The sequence below is a fragment of the Pleuronectes platessa genome, chromosome 17 (assembly GCF_947347685.1).
Source record: "Pleuronectes platessa chromosome 17, fPlePla1.1, whole genome shotgun sequence".
NCBI lineage: Eukaryota > Metazoa > Chordata > Actinopteri > Pleuronectiformes > Pleuronectidae > Pleuronectes > Pleuronectes platessa.
In genome coordinates, this window is record NC_070642.1 from 19,756,114 (window position 1) to 19,779,479 (window position 23,366).

Genomic DNA, 23,366 nt, shown 5'->3' on the forward strand with positions numbered 1-23,366 from the left:
GAGCCGATATTAGCATGGAGCTCATCCACAGCCATATAGGGCAGCCCGGCGAGACCCCCTCCTCCTCCTCCTCCTCCTTCTCTTCCTCCTCCACTCCCTCTCCCACCTATCTACCCCTTCATCCACTCCTCCTCTCCCTCCTCTCCCTCCTCCTCCTCCTCCTCCCAGAGAACCGACAGCAGCAGTGCGGAGCAGCGCACGGATGGAGCCGGGGTATCAGGGGACGAGCTCCCGGTGGTGGTGGTGGTGTTGATGATGGCTGTCACTCAGGATGAAGAGGAGATGATGACGATGATGGTGATGCTCAGATTCTAAACAACCACCACTTTTGGAAATCAATGTAAAGTTAAGGATGGTCTGCACCCCCACCCCCCCCTCACCCATACACACAGAGTCTCACCTCACCCACTGTTTACTGTAATCAACTTTCACTTCTTTTTTCCTGTTATTAAAGAGCTCATGTTATTTCTAAGTAACATTGAAGTACTTATCCTGCCTATTTACTGGATCATTAACTTTCTTGTTTTAATGTATTTCTATTGTAGTGAGTACTGAGGATGTATACGTACGTTTATTTTAAACATTAGCACGATTTTTAAGGGTTTTAGTGAGATATACATTATGTTACTGGCAAGTTTTGTTGGAAGAATATGGTTTCTACAGTCAATTCCTATTATATTATGATTTTATGAAGAAAATCTGCACGTAAAATAGTTAATTCACACCTAAACCTGTTAAATCATCACATATGGTTGTGCAGTATTCAGTACATTCACAAAATAGTGTAAACTTTGTGTCATGGAAGGAAAAAAAAGTTGCTCCAGACTTCAAATATCATCCACGACCATTAATATCTCCCAGTTTAATTGTAGCTCTCCCTCTAATTACAGCTCCTGCAGGTGACAGGGGCTTTCCCATTGGTCAGATGTTCATTATGTTTCACCTCATGTGGTCTCACTCACTGATCAGGAGGCAGACGACAGAGCTGCCAAAAGACATCGAGGACATCTAGTGGTGGGAAAGGGAACTTTCAATGCAGCCCAGTGAAAATGGATTGAAATGCACACATCAGGCCTTTTGAACAACTGATTATTTGCTTCAATAATATCAGCTTATTCATGTTTCTACTTGATTTAATCTTTTTAAATGAATCTACCGTCCAGGAGCGGATTCATTAAAACAGCTTATTCTACTAAAGCTGCCGTAGGTTCTTCACTAGCAGCCTTTTCCTGTTTGTGAAGATGCCTTCGTTGTGGCTCTGGTGACACCGGCAGCTGTTTGATTTCTTTAAACGTCTGTAATCCATCACAGACAGCTGGCCGGCCGGTGAGATCAGCTCCGTGCACACACTGACCAGCGTGCGGCTCAGCATGGTGCACGGCTGACCTGAATCACACTTTGTGTAGTCGTTGTGCGGCTGCAGGGGCAGATGTGACTCACACAACCCAGGTGAGTAGTTGCAACGACCTCACAACCTTAACTCTCAGGGAGCAAACGTGTTTCTTCAACTTTTAACAATAAGAACATTTACTCAAACAATTTACTCAAGAGGTATTTGTACTTTACCTGAATATATATATATATATATTTTCCTCCTGGAAGTTGACATATTGTCCTTGTTAGTCCACAACATGTATTTGATAATGTAAACCATATAAAGTAGATAACACAACAATGCTGCTTATACATGAATCAATTTGTAATAATAAGACAACATTATAACATATATAACGGCCTTTCTGCTTCATAATACAATAAATATTACTTTAAATTCTGTATTTTCTTTTGTAAAAGTTTTAATACAGGACTTTTACTTGTATTGAGCATATTTACAGAGTAATCTTTACTTATATGAAGGAAGTTATTTTCCAAGACATGCACAGTTTAACCAATGACTGGTACTTTAACAGGATCATTGTTTGTTTTATTAAATAGAGGACTTACACTCCTGCCCATTCTGTGTATATTAGACTTATCTATCAATAAGATTACAACTATAAGTCCTCCCGTCTGTCTGTTTATCGGCTCCCCTCGATACCCGTCAGTCCACAGTAGATTACTGGAAGTGATGCTCATCCCATCAGCCAGTAGCAATAGTTCAAATGTCCAGGGAATCAGGAGATTGGCTGATGCTGCTGTCCGTCACTTTGTGGACGGGCAGTCGTCTCCTGTCACCTGAGTGCAGCTGAAGTGCAGCAGATCAGTGACCTGCAGCAGAACGGAGGAGGAGACAGACACGAGTAAGTGGATGATTTAAGATACAGCTTTATCTTCTGGTTTCTTATGTATATGTCACAGACACCATATTAACAGTTTTTATTTTTATTTACATTGTTGTAGGATGTCAATTATATGAGTTGTTGCAAGAAGTTTAAAGTTCTTTACATACAAATATAATGAAAGTAAAGTCATAAACTGTAGAAATAAATAATGATTATTCTTTTATTTATCTGTGAAATGTGTTTAATGTTGCTAAACAACTGGTAAACAGGGTTAATTTGTTAGGCCTGTTATCTCTGCACAGATATATTTGTTAATCCGTTATTAATAATGCAGGGTTGAAACTGACAGCCATATTCCTTATCAGTGAATGTACTGGTTATTATCCATAAACAAAAGTATGCAAATTCAAACTTGAGGCACAGAGGTGACGAATAAACCAGAAGACAAGAAAATCTAACTTTTTATTACTTCCCAGGTCAAATCAAAACTTTACTTGGGAAGTAGTTTACGTGTGAAGTTTGTGGGAGCTTCAGCTGATGTGTGGGTATAACCTGTGTTCTTCTTATTAAAAAAATATATATTCATAAGTGTCAGAAAATTGCTTGTAGTGTTGATTTGTAATCGTAAACTAAACATTTTTAGTTTGATATCAAAGAAGATGAAGAAAAACAACAAATAAGCGTTATTGCTTTAAAATATGACTATGCTCAATTTGCAATCATATGACTTATTGTTTCAGTTCTAAATTAGTTCTTGTTTGTGTAGTGTTGAAACTCTTTCTGGTCGATAAAGATAACTTTAATTAGATTAGAAGTAGTTTTCCTTCATCCCACTAATACTCCCGTAGTACTTAGTACCCTGAGAGAAGCAACGTCTCATTTTGATCTATGAACATGTTCTATTTCTTCTTCCAGGACTCGGTGGTGAATGAGTTTTCAGAGGTTTAAACCCTGCAGAGCTTCAGAGGAACCATCCCCTGCTCCACCTCTGGGGTTAGAACAACATCATGGAGTGCACCCACCCCACCTCACACCTCTACATCAGCCAGAGGAGTTGTGTGAGTCCTCCCTTCTCTCTGTGCAGGGGCCCATCTCCCCCCCTCTAAAGCCCCTCTCAGCTCCCAGCGAAGACTGGGCTCCAACTGGGAGGAGGAGGAGGGTCCGGCTGGAAATGTCAAGCCGGGTCAAGCAGACAAATTCGGCCTCATGGAGTTGAAAGACTCCCTCAAAGCCCCGGATGACTCCTCCGGGATCCGCTGGCTGACAGAGCTGTTGCCGCTCTGTGTGGAGTGTCAGACTTTCATGAGCATGGGGAACCAACAGGGTGCCGGTCGGGACACTTCGGCAAAACCCCCAAGGATCCAGATCCCCCGGGACAGAAGGAAGAGAGCAGAGGGGACAGTTAACGCAGGAGCCCTTCACCATAACATCAAGATGTCCCCCGGGTCTCCTCAGGTGCCCTCGAAGGTAAAGAGGCCGACAAAGCTTCAGATGTTGAGCTCCACTACGTCTGGAGAGTGGGACCTCAAGGTGGACAGGCCCATCAGGAGAAAGGGAGTTTCTGTAAAGGACAAGGAGAACCAAAGCGCTCGGACACAGGAGGTAAAGCCGGTGTGGAGAGTGAAGCCGCCCGATGCTGCGTCTGAGAAGGTTTCTAGATCTAACGCTCAAAAAGCTTCTCTCTCCTACAAGAGGGATTTACCCAGAAAGGATGAATGTGCATCTCCTGACTCAGACACTGACCAGTCTGAATATGACAACGAGACGTCCTCGGCGTACATCACTCAGCCTCGTCTCGACTCCAATAGAAGGACAGAGGAGAGAACCGGGACCCCAGCAATGGCCCAGTCCACCCAGTCAGGGAGTCAGACCCATGAGGACAGGAAGGCAGAGGTCATGGAGGTGAAGTCCCCTCAGCGGTGGTTTGAGGAGCTGGGGAAGAGGGCTGCTGCACGGCGGGTGATGGGCAAAATCGAGGAGGTCGAGGGAATCATACGAAGGGTGAGTCTCACGAGCTCGGACTGGATCAAGGAGGCCAGTGAGGGCGATGAATCCCAGTTCGTCCCCGATGGAAGAAAGGGAGACGATCATCTGCCACAAAGATGCAGGTCTGAATTCACGTCTGATTCCCTGAGAGAGACACAGAACCAGGGTCACGCTGCAGACGAGCCTCTACCGGTGGAAGAACTTCGAGTCCTGTGTGAAGCTCTGAGCCAGAGCCTCCATCAGGCTCTGAGGATGGAGGGAGCGAAGGCAGATATCGAAGATCTCATAGAGGACAAACCGACCTTTTGTGAGAAGAAGCCAAAGGGATCGAAAAGGGAGAATAGACCATCGCATCTTTACGAGTGTTCAAACAGTTCTTCGCAGCCTCTTTCGATTGATAGAGAAACTTCCCCAGTATTGTCTGGGACCCTGTCTACAGTCCTGGATGTTTCTCCACCAACATCCAGCAGCTTTGACGTCGTGTCCCCGATTTTGTCTCCTTTGTTTTCGTCCTCTCTGCCTCTAGACCTGACTGATCAGCGTGAGGAGGACATGTGTCAGAGTCACACAGTGCAGACAAAATCAGGAGAAGACAGTTTATTCTCCGGTGCCAAGGAAAAGGGTGAGAGGAATCCAAAGAGGAAGTGGTCATGGTCGAGCCCCGGGCTGGGTGAAGACATTCAGACAGACGGACGCACCAGTGAGACAGAGGACAACCAGGAGTCATCCTCAGGTAAAAATGTGAATTATTAATTTACGACATTTACTCCAAGAGTTGATCATTTATCTGTCTGAGGGTCGTGGGGAGCTGGAGCCAACCCCAGCCTTGAGAAAAAATGTGACAAGCAATTCTTGGATCCATCCCTTAATCTTGGTACTGAACCAGACTTGAAACCAGGGAGTGTGAGCTGCTATTGTGAGATATCAATATCGTGAAAACATTGTAAACGTGCAGGAAAACGTTTTGCACATTCACTTTTCTCTGTAGTTCATATTTGATTATATTTGTTAGCAACACAATTTCTATTTATCTACAGAGTTTGCTGTATTGCTTCATTTCACTTCTAAAGCTTATGAAATATCTCAAAGGATTTTGTAGCATCGGCGTCAGACAGAATCCTCCCAGCATCGATTTACAGCTGTAAACAGGCCTCCACCTTGTTAATCAGGCTGCACAGCTTCCACTGCCTCTGTAGTGGATTCAGGAGGACAGAACACTTTCTGTGAGTCTTCAGCAGAGTAACAGGCTGAGAAGTGGCTGGGCAGCAGCGTGACATTGACTCTCAGTGGTTGGTTAGTGAAGTGAACACGGGGGGGGGGGCAGACGGCGTCGGAGGAGCTACACGCTGAGTCCTGACTGTCAGATTTACACATTGATTGAGACGCTCTCATTTTTAATGCTCTGACCTCAGTCTGGTTTCCTCCGTCGCTGTAGACTCCTCTGGGTCGATGAGCTCACACACACACACACATACACTCAGACACACACACACACACACACACACACCCACACATTCTGTTTTGGACTGTCTCTTCCACACCACAGCAGCTGAGTCGGATCTGAAGGATGTGTGGTAGTCTGTAAATAATGACCCCGTGCTGGCTGGACATACCACTATGTTTTTCTGTGTGAGTGTGCATGCGTGTGTGTGTGTGTGTGTGCGTATGTGTGTGTGTGTGAGATCAGGCATGAAGTGCGAGTTGAGCACCTGATGTGAATACCCTCACAGTCAATCAGCACTGGCCTGACGTGACCTGTTTCCCTTCAAAGAACAGAAATAGTGATGCTCTCCTTGTGTATGCGTGTGTGTGTGTGTGTGTGTGTGTGTGCGTGTGTGTGCGTGCGGGTGCTTGTGCATGTGTGTGTCTGTTCACATGACTCGTGGGTCAGAAGGTTGTGATGAGGATTAACCATGTTAAGTAAAGATTACTCTGTAAATATGCTCAATACAAGTAAAAGTCCTGTATACCAAGTCCTACAGAAGAAAAAAATGAATTTAAAGTAATATTTGCCTAAATTATAAAGTACTTTTTATTGTATTATGAAGCAGAAAGGCTGTTATATATGTTATAATGTTGTGTTATTGTTACAATTGATTTCTGTATAAGCAGCATTGTTGTGTTATCTACTTTATATGGTGTAGTTTAATCTATATGTGTCTGCGTGTTAGGTTAATTGCAGACTCTAAATTGCCTGAATGGTTATTAATCCAGATGTTGACTTCATGTCCAGACTGTCCCCTGCCTCTCGCCCAGTGTCCCCAGTGGGTTTGGCTCCAGCGCCCACACGACCCTCAGAGGACAAGCGGTGTAGATAATGGACGGATGGATAATCACATTACATCTAATGACTCACAAAACATTGATATGTTGTTGAAGCCATAAAAAAAACATTAGCGTCTTCTCAGTTTAAACATCATCTAGTTTCAATCAAGAGCTAAAAGACTCTTGGAATGGCCGAGTCAAAAACGAATTATTCTAGAACTAAACTGTGTTAATGATGAATGCATTTGTAGAAGAATCCTGGCGCTCGCTTCGATCAGTGAGGTCTGATGACTTCTCCTCGTGCACGCCGGACCCCCCCCCCCCCACACCCCCGGGCTGTCAGAACAGGATTAACGCCCTGAGCTTTGTGAAACGCATCAAATCTTCAGAGGATGATGATCAGAGCGAGAGGGAGAAAGACATTCAGAGCCGCCTGAGGGTGATTCTCCGAAAAGCCATCGCTCACTGCTCATTGTGGTCAAACCGAGGGCAGATAACACATTCTCATAAACTGTTTAATTTGCCTCTCGTGTCGGGTTGGGAGTTACACAACTGGCATCTGTTGGAGCTCGTGTCTGAACCGACACTGACAGACACACTTCTCTCCTCAAGGTCGAGCTGCCTCTGACCCCGGCCAGACATTCCAATGAAAGTGAAGAACATTAGCTTTACCTATTAGCCTCTGTCTCCCAGCATCGAAGGAGTCTCATCCTGCAACTCAGCCAAAGACGTTTCCTTAAAATTAAAGCAAAGAATAAAGTTCACACATTTAAATTCGACTTCTGTGTGATAACTATAGTGATAAATGATGATGTCGCCTCTTGTCGCACATCTGCACTCCATCCTCTGAGCTCCAGTGGTTTTTCAATTAGCACAGTTGGCAGTAGGTGTCACCGCTGCAGCCGCACACATCAATCATCCACTCCTCATCTAGCCCGGGTGTAATCATTATACCCCAAAAATATCTAAATGTACTTTTTTATTAATGGTTGTGTCAGATTTGAATAGGTTTATTTACACTTTGAATTCCAGGTGCATAGTTAAGGAGATGTTTTAAATATTGCAGGAACTTATTCCTGAGCCTTTGCTGAACCACATGTGAATTAGAAATTAAAAAGCATTTTTAGAAATTGTAAAACTTTGGAGGCAATAAAACTAATAAAATAATATTATGACATTTTAAGGCTGAACCAGAAGTATGATTAATGGAAATAAGTACTTCCAAAAAACGTCACGAATCTGCTCTAACGGTGATTTGACTGTTTCCTCCAGACGAAGCTCTCCAGAGGCTGGAGGAGATCTGGCAGCAGGAGGTGGAAGAGTCTTTCTCCTTCAGTCGGTTCCTCTCTCATCCGTCCAGACCCAAACACATCGACTTCCTGCGAATCACTGCTGCTGAGGATGACATCACTGATTCCCCCACAGCCACACCGCTGCCCCCGGAGGTCAGGGTGAGTAGCACGGACAGGCTGGGGTGAAGGAGAGGGTCTCACTCTGTCTAGACTGGTTTCCCTTGATATCTGCTGCCATGACCCTTCTCTTAATGGCTATATGATCTGCATTGGGTATAAATAAGGCTGCATCATAATGACAACGACCTCATTCTAGTGGTGCAGGTTCAATCAGTGACCTCACAGCTGTGTGACAAAGAGCTCTGTGTCCCCTGTGGTTATACAACACAGCTTTAATGTAACTGTGTAGGTGCATTGTATGAGGAATGGTATCTGCACAAGAATTAGTTCTTAATACTTTGTTTGTGTTAGACGTCCTTTTTCTCTCCTGCTCAAACTAATTCCAAAGTTTATTTCAGACCTTGTTATGATAATAATAATAATGGAAAGTAATAATGTAATAATATGATAATGAAGAATATTTACATCAAACAAAGCACCACCATCTTGAATATAGTATAGAAATAAATAAATAAACAATAACAAATTGACAGCTGAGGATTAATGGTGATATATTATATATACATTTTTAAATGCATCTTTACACATTCTGTTAGTTTTCAGGAAATGTTCATAGAAAGCAGCCTCGCCTGATTTCCAAGTTTCAACTTAAAGTTTAATTTTAATCTCAACTAAATATCTAATACTTTTTCCGGTTTTAAATTATGGAGAATAATCTGTAAAACCAAACAACTGACTTGATAAAGAGAAATTCTGAGTCTTTACAGGTTAACAACTAATGGAGTCCTCCCAAACACATCCCATGTTTCTATATTAGAGAGGATTGAGTGTTCTAAAAGAGCTCAGGTCAGAAATAAGAAGATCTTTTTGGATCAATTAAATACATCAGTGTATGATTGTGATGTATAAATTCAGCACATGTTATATTTCTGCTTCATAATGCTGGAAACAGTCCAATGTGTTTGTTCAGGTTGTGTGTGTGTGTGGTGTGTGTGTGTGTGTGTGCTCAGCGTCTAATGCTATTTCATGGGATTATCTGGATTCATTCTTATTATGTAAACTTGGCTCACATAAAGGCCTCAGTGTCTCTGGGAATGCAAGAACACTTTATTATTAGTATTCATGAGATTTAAGTGTGGCCGGTTGAATCAGCCCTGCAGGGTTCAGGCTTTCCTCTGAGTACAGGAGCTGTCAGGGAAAGTTGGACGATGTAGTGACACACAGTGAAAAGTTTATCACCGCTGTGATCTGTCACTCGCTGAGAGAACGTGATCAAACAAGGGCGGGTCCTGAACACAACACAAATATTAACCACTGACGGAGGAAGGGTGGTTGGTTCTCGTTGAGATAGATTTCATTCAGCAAAATATTAGAAAAACAAAGGTAGCCTTTACATCTGGTTCAGACATGACTTTTTTTCAAAGTTTTGTGACTTAAACTTCTTTATTTGTGCACATATTCAACTTAAGGTGTGTTATTGAAACACAGCGAGTGACCTCACCAGCAATTACTTCATTTAACATTCATGTCTGTGTGAATCTGATTACTGACCCCTAATTTCATTTATTTTAAACATTTAATTTTTATTTAATTTGGTTATGTTATCCTTGTGTATAACATTCTTATTATTTCAGATATATTTTCCATATAACCCTTTTTATTTCTAATTGGAATTAATTAAAAAAAACTGAGTTTATTGTTGACCATGTGTTTTTAGGTGAAATCACAAAGCCACTAAACCAATAACATTTATCTTTGGAAACCAGGAATCAAACAGACCCTCCCTGTGTATCATGTATGTAAGATTTAATGTGATCTGGTTAAGAGTGTGTGTGTGTAGGTGTGGTTTGACCTAAGTCCTCCAGATTAGCCGTGTGTTGCTCAGGAGCTACAGGGCAGCTGGGAGACCTGCCCCGTCCCAGCTCCGGACCCACACGTCCCACACACTGATCCCTGACAGGCCTGTTTACCCTCCTGCAGCTCTGGGTGTGGTGTCCTTCCATCTGCTGTGGGTGGCCTCCTCCGCCTTATGGCTCACGGATCTGCCACCGTGTTGTCAGAGACCGTGGCTCAAGAAGCCATCTGCTCCCGGTTACACTGTGACACTGTGCCGCACCTCGTCTGGGAGGTTGCTGTGTAGAATACAGCGGCGGGTTTAGCAGGAGCTGGAAGGAAGAGGAGGCAGAAGCTGCATCTGACTTCACTGGGACTGGAGCCGAGCTGACTCACTCCAGCCTGTGGAGCCACGAGTGGAGCCGGCCTCGGAAAAGAACGTCACTTTCCCCTGACTTGGTGGATTCTCTCTCCTGTCATTGGCTGCTCTGAGTGACTAACAGCAGCTTCCACTTTTAGGTTTGGAAAATCACTTCTCTGGTAAAACATGAAGGAGCCGTTCTCACAGTGAAAGGATACATGTACTTGTTTTCAGCAAGCTGGAGCAGACACAGGTTGGATCTTCCAAATAATGACATTTGCATTTGTTTATTGATGATAACCAGAAGCTGCATGATCCTGCAACCAGCATGAGTGCATGTCCTACAGGTACCAAAACACCAATTAGACAGGAATTAGGCTTTTTTTCTGAAGGGAGACACCATAATGTTTCACTTAAGTCTTAGAAATGAGCAGTTGAAACAGAAGCCACAATGTTGATGTTGTGGTAAAAGCTTCCCAAAACTTCTCTGCTCTGGAAAACTTTCCCACTTTTTCTACGAGCAACCGTTACTCCCAGGAAATGGAGAAGCAAAAAGCCGTTCTCAAATGTTTCAGGACCTTTTCCGATGAGGAAAATGAGGAGCTGACGCAGGAGGAGCAGAGTTTTACTAAACAGAGAAGTGGGGATGTGAACTTTAAAGATTCCTTGTGTTACGTTATACTGCCTCATGACGGAGAGAAGGTGACCTCGGGGAGAGAGGGAGGGAACGACTCAGACCGAACGGAGCAGGAGAGGAATGAATTTAACCGAGCCGAGCAGCAGAGCCGGGCTGGAACCGAGGAGGATGTCTCAGAAATGCCAAACAAACACTGCGACAGAGTAAATGGTTCTCACAGGCCGGAGAACTGCCTGGACGAATTCGCCCTGAACGCGTCTCTGCAGCCAAAATGTCAACACAATTCTGCTGAGTGCACAAATACAGATTGTGTTGGTGTTGTGCCAAACGGTGTCAAGCAGGATGTAGGAGAGAGTGATACATTGAATGAAAATGAGGAAATTGCAGAATGTAGTTCAGATGTGAATATTCACCCCGAGCAGTCTGAGGGACACGTGGTGCTAACTAGGACTGGGACAGGACACTCTGATGAAGAAGAGGCTGAAGAAGCCGAAGAGCAAAACGATGAGCCCTCCTGCTCTGAAAATTATGAAGAAGATGAGCTGAAAGGTGCACAGGAAGAAGAGGATGAGGAGGAAGGAAAATGTTCTCCAGACTTCTCCAGCCACCAACATCCTCACAACCCACAAGATAATCCATCGATTATTTCCATCACACGATCGGACCAAGCCAACAGCCCTCCCCCTGGATCCACCTTCACCAGAGCCACCTTCTCGCCGGGCTCCCCCACGGAGAAGCAGATCCAGCTGCCGGCCCTCTTCAGCGGCCTGAGGGTGCTGAGGAAAGGGGTGGTGGGCCCCGGGCACGACACCGTGTCCCACATCAAGCCTCAGTCCCTGGGGGCCAGGAGGGCCACTCTCCCAGAGAGGCAAGAGGACGCCAGGGTCCAGGGGAACTTCTTGGACCAGATCTCCCAGTTTCTGAGTCTGGAAAAGAAAGCAGACGAGAACGAGGAGAGGACGGAGGATGAGGACGACCAGGATGAACCGGAGAACGAGGAAAGTCTTGAAAAGGAGGACTTTGAGAAGGAGGAGGATGTAGAAACGTCAAGGTCGTTTGACTCAGCGAAGTCTCCGGTGTCGAGTGCTGAGGCAGCGTTTGATGCCTTCAAGGCTTTTTTCACCCCAAGGCCGTTGAAGAAGGACCCGGCAGACAAAGTGGACCTGGACGCAGTGAGGAAGAAGATCAGATCTGACAAAGACGTGTTGAGAGCCATTTTTGAGAGAACCTCCAGTAAGACGCCAGAGAAGAAAGACTCAACTGATGGCAAAGTATGTTATCCACCGGGAGCATTTGACCAGAACGACCCAGTTAATCTAGTGTGGGCTCTTATAAACTATATATTGTTTACTTTACTTTACTGTTTCCTATGTTTTATGCAACCTTTTACAAATAGGAACTGAGGTTTATTCAAACAGGGTAAGTAAATCCTGCAAAAAATGGAGCCAAGTCGAGAAAACACCCTTCAATTTGATAGTAAATATGTGAATTCAAATGGGTTCGATATGTTTTAAGTTGTGTTTAGAAGTAAAAGTTCTCCTCTGTTCTCTCTAGTCAGAGGCTTCCACTCCGGGGGAGGGAGAGGAGCGGACTCCTGGTCGTCTACAAGCCGTCTGGCCGCCAGTCAAGGAGGAGAAAGTCGGGCTCAAGTACACTGAAGCAGGTACATGGTATAATCAACTGGAAATCCACCAGTGTTCACTTGGTGTTTCTCCCTGTTTAAATGGACCTGAGGTATTCAGGGTAACAGGAAGTAAATACACTCACAGCAGCAGCGCCCTTAGAGATTAAAATAAAAATGCACACACAGAAAAACCATCAGGTAGCTCCTGCTAAAGTAAACAACGCTCCACCCTGTGTGTGTCCACAGTGAGTGTGTAGACTGTGTTGACTTGTTCAACACGTGACACTGACACAGCTGTTTGTCCATTTGAGAAAGTGATTCTGAATGTTGAGGAGATTTTAATGGTGGAATTCAATTTGTTTATGGTTTTAAATGATTCAACTCTAGTGCCACCTGCTGGTTAGGAAGCTGTGTGGTTCTTGATTAACCCCTCAAACTATTCAATTAACTGCACACAGTTAAAAACCGAGGTTCTCCTTTTAAAAAACTGTCTAATCAGCTTTATAATAATCAAAGAGCTAAATTAAGACCTAACACAGTTTGAATTAAAACCCACTAAGTACTAGAATCTTGGCTCAGAACATTTTGCACATCACACTCTGATAATCTTTTAGTAGTGAACGGATTCAAACCAACCACCTCACTTGTAGGATGTTTGATCCACACACACATTAGGTTTGTACCTCAGAACACGGAGCTTGTAAATACTGTCATGACGTTAAATAAACTCTGCACCTGACCCTGGCTTAGTTTTCTTAACACAGCAGCTGCAGCCAATGAGTTGTCAGCTTAGGTTTCTGTGTATTTATATCACATTTGCTGCCTTCACCTGATGGTTCATATTGTTGTGGACCCAGTCTGTCCCTGAACAACTGCAGTAGATCCTCAAATCCCCTCAAACTCACATCGCGGTGGAAAATAAATGTGTTTTTTAGTCTCTACGAAATGAGTTCCAGTCCCCACGTGTCTCATAGTTGTTGTAGTTTGTTTGTCTGCGGCTTGTAAGTCTCAGGCCACATCGTTAACGTCCCCATCGAGGTAAAGAAGCCGCCCTCAGGCACCACAGCTGGAATGATGAACATGTGTTTGTGGGAGAAGAGAGAAAAACAACTGTGTCTCTGTCGTGTTTCCTCTCAGAGCATCAGGCGGATCTGCTGCAGCTGAAGAGAGAATGCAAAGAGGAGCTGGAGAAGTTACAGGTGATATATTTAGATTATATTTATGAACTTGTATCATTTCTTTCTTTCTTCATGGGTTCGATGATAAATTCAATGGTACTCTCATGTCTGTACATTTAATATCCATATACATTTCAAACTTAGGGGTAAAAACAGCACATTTTGGTTTCATAAGGCCCAAGAGTCCCCTCATGAATCCACATTTAAATCCACTACATCAGGATTTTGCACATCGAATTACACACACTAATAAATATCCGCATCAGATTTTCTCTTGTTGCACTAAAGAGTCTTTGCAGATACCATAAATATCTTTAACACTGTATTACAGATGTTATATGATTTTCTGGGTTTATAAAAGTTCACCAGGATTGTAGATTAATCTCTGTGCCTTGAGATGAGGGTTGAAGTCTGACATTACTTTCAGGAGGAGTTCGGTCGGGAGCTTTCCAGACTTCGGGTGGACCACGAGGACAGCGTCGCCCGTCTGGAGTCCACCGTGGCCGAGCTGCAGGCCCGACTCTCCCAGGCCGGGAGCCAGACCAGAGGGGAAGTGAGAGACGTCTCCGTGTCCACTGGAGACGACTGTCTACAAAAGTCTTTCCGCACCGTCTGCGTCCAGACGGACAGAGAGACCTTCGTCAGAACCCCAGAGGATGGAGAGGGCGCAGAGACAAGTCCCCGGCCGCAGAAGGTGACCCCCAGAAAGCTGGACCTGGCCTCCATCAGCCTGAGCCTGGCCGGTCAGTGGGAGGACACAGCGCCCCCTGGGCCTCCATCACAGACTCTGCCTGCTCTTGGAGCCACGGTCCATCAAACAGAACAAGCACCAGCCCCTGCTGAGGCAACGCTAACACACAAAACACACAATCTTCTTCCTCCTCCTCCACCTCCTCCTCCTCCACCACCTCCTCCATTCATGCCAGGCCTAGCCCCCCCACCTCCTCCTCCTCCACCACCACCGCCTCCCCCATCCATGCCAGGCTCAGCCCCCCCACCTCCTCCTCCACCTCCTCCACCACCCCCTCCTCCATCCATGCCAGGCTCAGCCCCACCTCCTCCTCCTCCACCACCACCACCACCGCCTCCCCTATCCATGCCAGGCTCAGCCCCCCCACCTCCTCCTCCTCCAGGTGGAGGTTTCTTATTGGATAAACCTCCCAGGAAAGAAGCGGTGGAGCCGTCCAGACCCATGAAGCCTCTTCACTGGACCAGGATCCAGATGCAGGACAACAAGTACGTTCAAGACCAAACAGGCTCAGTAAACCAGTGACTAAGAACATGAAGTATGATCTTATTTAAAGGGATGGATCTTTAAAATGATCTTTAAATACTGTAAAAAACAAAAGTAAAATAATTCAGTTCGATTTAGAGAGAGGAACGTTTTCTGAAGTGTCCTCGCTTATGCAGTGAAAACAGTTAAAACAGGTTAAATGTCTTGAATTTGCTATGAAATATATTTTGAGTTATAAGAGCAAAAGTGATTGACAGTGTAATTTAGATATCTTTATACATTTTTCATTTATACCTAACCTACTTGAATAATATTTAAATAATTAGATAATAGATAATTAGGTGAAGCATTAAACACGTTTCTCTCCCTCAGCATCGACACACTGTGGAACCTTATAGAAGAACCGAACATAATCAACGCCAGCGAGTTCGAGGATCTTTTTGCCAAAAGCACGACACAGACCAAGAGGAAGCCGCTGTCTGAGTCGTATGAGAAGAAAGCCAAATCCAGGAAGGTAAAACAGACAAGAGCATAAAAGAACATGACTCACGCTCATGGGAATATGTCTCTGAAGCCAGAGAGGACAGAGGTAGAGATGGTTTGTCTTGCAGGAGATTGTAATATGACTGTTGTCCACTTGAGGGGGTTAAAGCCTGGTCTTTACAGAGGCCAGATCATTACACAGCTGTTTGAATCATAAACCAAGACATGGACACAGTTATTAAATCTAACAAATTGTTTTGAAAAGGCAAAGAGTAGAAAGGTGCATTTATTACATATAGGCCAGTTCGTGTGATTGTTCCCACCGCTCATTTTACATTAGAAATATGTCTTATCTGCATTTCTGATCAGTCATTTCCTTCCAAATCCTGAAACTCTGCAGAACTTTAAAACTTTACCTGTACAATTAATTTATCTTTGCTTCTCTTTCATGTAGTAAGAACAATAATGCTCCAAGTTGCATTCTACAGGCAATTCAAAGCACAATATTTAAATTAAATAAGAATGTGTTAACATTTTTAAGAGACACAGAAAGAGAACCCAACATGAATTTGTTTGTATAGTTGCTTTTTGTCTTTTCCAAGTAACCGACGGTAAATTATGTAAATGAATAAATTCTCCCTTCGTGGTCACTAATGCAAAAAGTGCTAATGCATCAGAGTAAAGACTAATACGACCTCGGCCTCTTTCCACAACACACTCTGCTAATGACTCACTAATGGTTCCTAGTGGCAAGGTGGTCATGGTAACTGTGTGTGTGTGTGTGTGTGTGCGTGTGCGTGTGTGTAGATCATTAAGCTGCTGGACGCTAGGCGCTCTCAGGCCGTGGGCATCCTCATATCAAGCCTCCACCTGGAGATGAAAGATATTCAACAAGGTGAGTTCAGTGATGAAGTGATGAACATGGACTTTTGTAAAGAATAATAAATACGATGCAGAACCTCAATGTGTCTCTGAGCAGCTCAAGTTATTAGTTATTAGTTTAAAGCTGCACAAAATATATTTATATCAGGTCTAGGGTAGGAAAAACTCCAACATATACATTTAAAATATACATTTGGAGCCCTATAGCTTGGGTATTGTCCCAACGCTAACACGGAGGAGGCCTTGTTTATGACCTATATTGCAGCCAGCCACCAGGGGGCGATAAAAACACTTTGGCTTCACTTTCGGGAGGCCATGACGTCGTCCTTCATATAAAGTTTATGATTTAGATCCTGATGGGAATCACCACTGAAAACCTCAGTGTGTAATCAAACAAACATGGTGGTGTTTGTCTTAGAAGAGGTGGATGGCAGTAAATCATCCCTCTGTAAACACTCACCCGTGTTTACCATTAACCCCCCCCCCCCCCCCCCCCCCCCGCTTCACTCAGGAATATGAGCTGCTGGGGAATCCAACGTGGGATTAAAGGCTGAAACTCTCACCACAATGTCAGCAGGACGGTTTCAGAGAGGCGATCTGCGTCACTTATCTCAAAGAGCCCAGTGTGTTTCCCACTGGGAGGAATGTTTGATGTCCCATGTTTGTGGGAGGTGCAGATTTTTGGGTTTGGCCTGTTTACTTTCTGTTGTTTGTTTCCCCAAATAAACCAGAAAACAGAACATCAACTAACCACAACAGTCCCCAGTTAGCAGAGTTTCAATCATTTCCTTTAAAGCCTGTTGTTCCTCTGGTGAAAATCCAGTTTTCATTATGATATGATATGATCCACCGGCTATAGAAGGAAGTCATCTTTCCTTTTTTACCCGTTGACCTCTAGAGGATTTTGTTGCTCATGTGACTGACATTTTTTCAATCAAACCAGAAAACCTAAATTCTCTTTTCTTTTTTCCAGGTATTAGCCAACAAACATTGATTTTTAGACCCTAGTCAACATGTAGCATGTCGGCTAAATCACTGTGTTTTCCCGTACATACAAAATATGATAACATTATTAACTCTAAAAGAATATTGTGGATCAGCACTTGAAGGCCTAATCTCTCTTATCCCCACTTCAAGCTGTGCTGACTGTGGACCACTCTGTTGTGGACCTGGAGACCATTGAAGCTCTTTATGAAAACGTACGTATTAAAACACACTTTATGAAAACGACTGCACAGTTATGAAGCCCTGAGTAACATTTCATCATCAATGTGTCAGAGAGCTCAGCCCGAGGAGCTGGAGAGGATCAAGAAACACTACGAGATGTCAGAGGAGGAGAAAGTCAAACTCCTGGACAAACCCGAACAGTCAGTACCTCCGCCGAGACAAACCTCCAGAGCTCTCAGAGTTCTCAGAGGGACGTTGTCTCACTGTTTGTGTGTTGGTTCTCCAGGTTCCTCTATGAGCTGTCCCAGATCCCAGACTTTGCAGGAAGAGCTCACTGCATCATCTTCCAGTCGGCGTTCATCGACACCATCGGGTCCGTCCAACGCAAGCTCAGCACAGTCTCCTCCGTGTGCAAGGTGGAACCCGATAGTCAGCCTCACTCGATACACTGATAATGCTCTTTAAACTGGGTGATTGTAAACATGAGATGTTTTCTGTTTCGAGGCCCTGGTGGAGAGTAACGACGTGCGGGAGATGATGGGACTGGTGCTGGCTCTGGGGAACCACATGAACGGGGGCAGCAGGACCCGGGGTCAGGCTGACGGCTTCGGCCTGGAGATCCTCCCCAAGCTGAAGGACGTGAAGAGCAGAGTAAGACCTCAGTCGCTGTGAGATAACAGCTGTAGATTGAGTTTTCTCTTTCTTCAGGCTGGTGGAACTCAAAGAAAGTGCACCAGGAAGTCAAGGAGTTGCTTGTAGTTGAAGCAGAAGCTCAGCTGAAGACATAGCATTTGTTTTTCTGCCCGACACACACTCACATGTTTAACTCACACTGTGCATGTGATCTGTTTGCAGTAATGGAGTCATCTGAGCAGGGGAAATATGTGAATGCTTGTTTTTAATGTTTCAGGACAATCGCATCAGCCTGGTGGACTATGTGGTGTCCTACTACCTGCACAACGTGGACAAGGTAGGGATTAGACATTGATATTTTGGGGTCTTTGAAAGAAAAGTCCTTCAAAAACTGTGAAATGATCCTTTAATGTGCATCAGGAGCATAAAGTCTGAATCCATCGAGAAACACAACAAGGATCTCAGTTCCTGGTTTAACTGGGATCTCACCTGTTGTCGTGTTTGTGTCCCATCAGAGCGCCGGCACAGACAGGAGCGTGTTCCCCCTCCCTGAACCCCAGGACGTATTCCTGGCAGCACAGGTCCGGTTCGATGACCTCAACAGGGACGTGAGGCAGCTCGGACGAGACCTCACAAGTACGTGATATATATCGACAACTTAGATCTTTACCAGCCTCTTTCTCTCTGAAGACTCCCAGGGAAATAAGAGGGGAGACACTCTGGGCCTCCTCTTGTTTCATAATATCACTGAAGCTGGTGTCCCCCCCCCCCTCCCCCTCCGCATTCCCCAAAACATCAGCCCCGCTCCGAACATGCATGTGACTGGTCGACCGGAATCGTTTTGTCTTGTGGTCATTCTGTTGTGTGTAACTCTATCGCTGGGATTTCACGTCGCTCTCCAGAGGTTCCCACAGACCAGACCAGACCAGACCGAAGAAACCTCGGCCCCGGTCTGGCATTGGTTTTTCCCTCAGACAACCCTCCAGACTCCTGGCCCCAGCACTGGAGGAAGTGTTTATACTCGGGACTGAAGACCTGCTTCTCTGACCAGACTCGACTGAGCAGAAGCCCCAGAACAAAAGATTTCCTCTTGTCCTTCTTGTCCCTCTTGCCTGTAAGTGCGTCCATACGACGCCATTCAGCACGAGTCCTGCTCAGCACAATGCTGACATGTATGCCATTGTGACTGAGTGCATTGTTGTAGCCTTATGTATACAGTACATGTGTGTTTTTGCCTGCGCTCTATGTGCGTGTACTCAGAGACTGGCAGGAGTCTCGCTCGCTGCTGATACTGGCCTGGCGCCTTTCAGATCCAGCTCCTAATCCTCGTGCCCATCAGATCTCCCATCGTTGTGCCTTTGTGCCCTCGTCGCCGGCACAGGGCGGCCGTAGCTCCGCACTTGGGTAATCTCCAGACCTCCAGTATCTGTGGTATCTCTGCACGGACCTCTGCAGAGATGCGTGGATCCTCAACCTGCTGGGCTGTATCTCCTTCGGCTCCAGTGTGGCCCGCAGATCTGAGCCGCAGATACGTTTCTTTGCCTCTCAACACAGCTTTGTGTTATCGGGCCTCGGACCCAAACCACCGTGCAATCTGGATCTGACGTTACAGGTTCCTTTTGTTTCTGGCTGTTTGAACCACCCTCATGCCTGGTTTGAAGCTCTGCTGCAGCCGCTCTTCACTCTCCCTCTGTTTTCTGTTTGGTCGGAATGAAACGTCTCCCGACACAGTTACAGGAAGATAAGTTTCTGTTAAATCAGCCCGTTTGACTCCTGAGGGAAATGAGGTCCAAACACTGAATGTAAAGCAGTGAAAAGTTGGACGTTAAAGCTGAAAAGTGAATCCAAATTTGTTTGGCATCACCTTCTTTAAATCTTTATTTCATGGCTTTATTTTGGTGAAGCATCTTGAGCTACATCTGCAAGCTGCCAGCATGGTTGTTAAATAATAAAATATATATTTTATATATTTCCAGGACCGTAAATGAACTAATTGTGCTGCGGAAGGTTTTAGAACTTTTTGTAATAGAGATTAAATGAAGAGCTCTCATTATTTTTCAGATTTCTTGGCACATCTATGCTTCTGTAATGTGAAATATGGCTTATGGAGACTTTCTGCTCACTCTGATGTTGTGTTTGACTTCTTTGATGGATTAACGGTGTGTCATTGTGGAACCTGTCAGGAGTCGAGCTGTGATTTATGAGGCGGCCGAGCAAAACTCATCAGAACCACAAGCCTCAGATCTCTTTAAAAAAGCATTTATCCGTCACTCTGAGACCGAAGCACTAAATGTGTAAGCAGCACACTCTTCATCATCTCACTGTGTTTACGTGAAGCTTTAAAAAACCCTCTTCGTCCTGAAACAAGCAAACTTTGGTCAGGCTCAAGAGGCGGACAAAAGACAGAGGAGAGATACCCGCCTCCACAGTTTACACAAATCCTGAATGAAAACAGTATTCTTTTGTAATCTTATCTGGGAGATGTCGATCGAGCGTCGGGGTGGGGTGAGGGGGGGGGGGGGGGGGGTCTCGGCTCCCTCTGCAGCCTCTATTATGACTGGCTCCGCAGACTGGCTCCTCTGATCCACTGATTGGACGCAGGGCAGCTCGGAGCTCAGAGAGAGAGGGAGTGAGAGAGAGAGAGAGGGAGAGAGAGAGAGAGCAGAGTCTGCAGTCGCCATCTCTGGGTGAATCTCACTCAGTGATATCTGAGGAGGAAGTGGTGCTGATGACCTGCTGCTCGGCCACAGGTGGAGTTAGTTTGAGACAGAACTCTCTTCTTCTGTCTCCAAGTTGTTTGTGGGTGTTATGGTCTAAAAATTCTACAATTCAAGAATTAGAAAAAGTTACTTATTCATTTAAATCATCAAATATTACGATACTGCATTGAAACGGCAAGACAGAAGAGGTTCATTTTAAAACTCAACACTGTCTCGAGGTTATTCCGAAGTGATGAATAAAAGAATCTAGATGCACTGTCCTGAGAAACATCAAAATCATAAATTATTTGAGTGTTGCTGCATATTTGTGCCAAAAACGTTTTTGAAATTTTGAACAATATTTAAACTGTATAGAATATCAAGCCTCACTTACATTTCTATGTTATAAGGGTGTGATATGACATCTTAGGAAACATTGCCACATTTTTAAATATACATATCGGTGTCAGAATTTGTTTCGTATCGGTACCTACATCCTCCGGTATATCCATTCTTGTTGGGCTCTTGTCTTCTCTGTATTTCTTCCTTCCTGGAATTTCTGCTTTGATTTTCATTTTTCTCATTACTCCAAACAAGCCATGATGAGGGATCACATCCTGGACAGTGATCGAGTTTATAACAACACAACTTCACGTGTGTTGCTTCTGTCTTTCAGGATGTGAGAACAGTGTGAAGGAGGTTTGCAACAATTCACCTGAAGAACATCTGCAGCCATTCAAAGACAAGATGGAGGCTTTTGTTCTCAGTGGTGAGTAGCTGTTGTGACGTTTCCTTTGGGGATTATTTGAAGTAAACAGATTAAATAATCGTTTTTATTGTGTTTTTGTTGCTGCACTGAAGATTTCCCTCCTCTAATTTAGTTCAGCTGTTACTCGCCTTCACTTTTCCCTTCCATTTTACCTTTTATAAATTATTCCCTAGTCTTGACTCGTCAGATAAATGAACCTTTCATCCTCTTACCGGCCTGAAAATGTCCCTTTGGCTTTTTCTCTCTGTGTGTGTGTGTGTGTGTGCGTGTGTGTGTGTGTGTGTGTAGGAGATAGGGTGGATTCAGAGTATAGAGGCTAGACACTCAGATAAGGATCATACAGATTTGGCAATGACATAGAGACTCATGCCTGGGACTCACAGGCTGGTCCTCGGAAACAATGTTCTTTCTACCAGCCGAGCCACTTTTTGAAATATTAAAACTCATATCAGCCACATACACAAGACAAACCGCTACAATCTGGATCTACACACTGAATATCAGCTCATTAAATATACTGGACTTTTTCTATCAAGAACCAGGAATTAATCACAAATATTGAAAATGTAGAAAAACCACCCGGTAGACAAACTGACAGAAACTGTTTCATCGTCTGTTTCTCTGCAGCACGAAAGGAACATGCAGAAACTTCCTATCAGATGGTGACTGTGCAAAAAAGGTCAGAGACTTAAATCATGTCGATGTTTTAAGTGCAAAACACATCTTAAATTTAACCAATGGATTTCTGATATTAAAATATGATTATATGTGATTATATGAGGGATTGAAATGAGCTAGAAACTATTTGGACTTTCCTGAAAAGCAAACAAATGAAGCCTTAAATGAGAATCCTGTTTAACTAAATTAAATCTACATCTTTGTCTTAGTTGCGTGTGTTTTTTTAATTCTATCTTCTTTCATCTCGCTGCTCAGTTTTCAGGACTTGGTTCTGTACTTCGGTCTGAAGCCGAAGAGCGGAGAGAAGGACGTGACTGCCGCTCACTTCTTCATGCTCTGGTTCGAGTTTTGCGGCGACTTCAAAGTCAGGTGGAAGAGGGAGAATAAGACGATCTCTAACGAGAGGTAACGGACATCATTCGGAACATCTGTACACTTCTTTATTTATGATACTATCCAATCATGTGGCAGCGGAATAAAGTCACGCAGATACAAGTGAAGAGCTTCAGATTGATCGGCTTTGATCTTTCTCGACATCAAAGCCCCTTAAATTGCTCAGACAGATGTGTGGCTGCAGAGGGCGCTGTTTCCCAATACCAGATACACAGTGTTTCTTTAAAGCCATTTTCAGACCTGCAGTGAACTGTGGACGTTTTCTGAAATTTGGAAACAAAGCCAAACGAGAAACAATCTCCTGTTCACGTTCAAATGAAGAAGCTGCTGCATTAATCTGATTCTTTGCCGTTGCAGGTTAAAGGAGGCTCAGCTCTCGGTGAAGCGAATCACTGCCGAGAAAAAAGTGGAAACGAGGAAGATCAACGGCAACAGCCTGGTGAGTGACGGTAACACAACAACACGTCACACAGACAATACGACACAAAAATGCAACTGAAGGTAGACGGCAGAAGTTATCTAGTCATTTTATAATTGCAAATCATATTTTGCTCCCAACAGAAACAACGACTGCGTCAGAAAGAAGCCAACATGTCTTCAACTTGAGAGATTTCACCTCTAACTTCACGTCAGCCACACAACAACCTCCTGCCCGGATCAGACACCGATATCCATGTTGATTTAATTTGTGTGTATGTTTGTTTACAGACTGAGTTTGCCTGATATTCTTACATTTCCAAGAAAATACTGAATATGTGTTGAAATTTAAAGAGACTGGAACAATCTTTTGTGCAATAGGACAAATGTAACTGTGTACTTTACATAATTCTGCAGTAATTCTTATATGTATTGTCAAGAATCTTTTACCGCACTTTTTTCCACAAATAAAAAAATCACTGATCACAAATGA

At 44.2% G+C, this 23,366-nt stretch overlaps 1 protein-coding gene across 1 annotated transcript; it reads left to right on the top strand.

Moving 5' to 3' along the window:
* Window positions 1-3,229: 3,229 nt before the first annotated feature.
* On the top strand, window positions 3,230-23,366 carry LOC128460568 (formin-like). The gene is given in 20 exon segments (XM_053445810.1): window positions 3,230-3,313; window positions 3,315-4,941; window positions 7,746-7,924; window positions 12,271-12,379; window positions 13,478-13,539; window positions 13,946-14,438; window positions 14,538-14,754; window positions 15,125-15,266; window positions 16,043-16,130; window positions 17,255-17,316; window positions 17,396-17,484; window positions 17,571-17,700; window positions 17,789-17,935; window positions 18,195-18,254; window positions 18,433-18,553; window positions 21,293-21,385; window positions 22,013-22,064; window positions 22,319-22,468; window positions 22,814-22,895; window positions 23,018-23,366. Coding segments are annotated over 20 exon segments (4,032 nt in total). The 3' UTR covers window positions 23,063-23,366.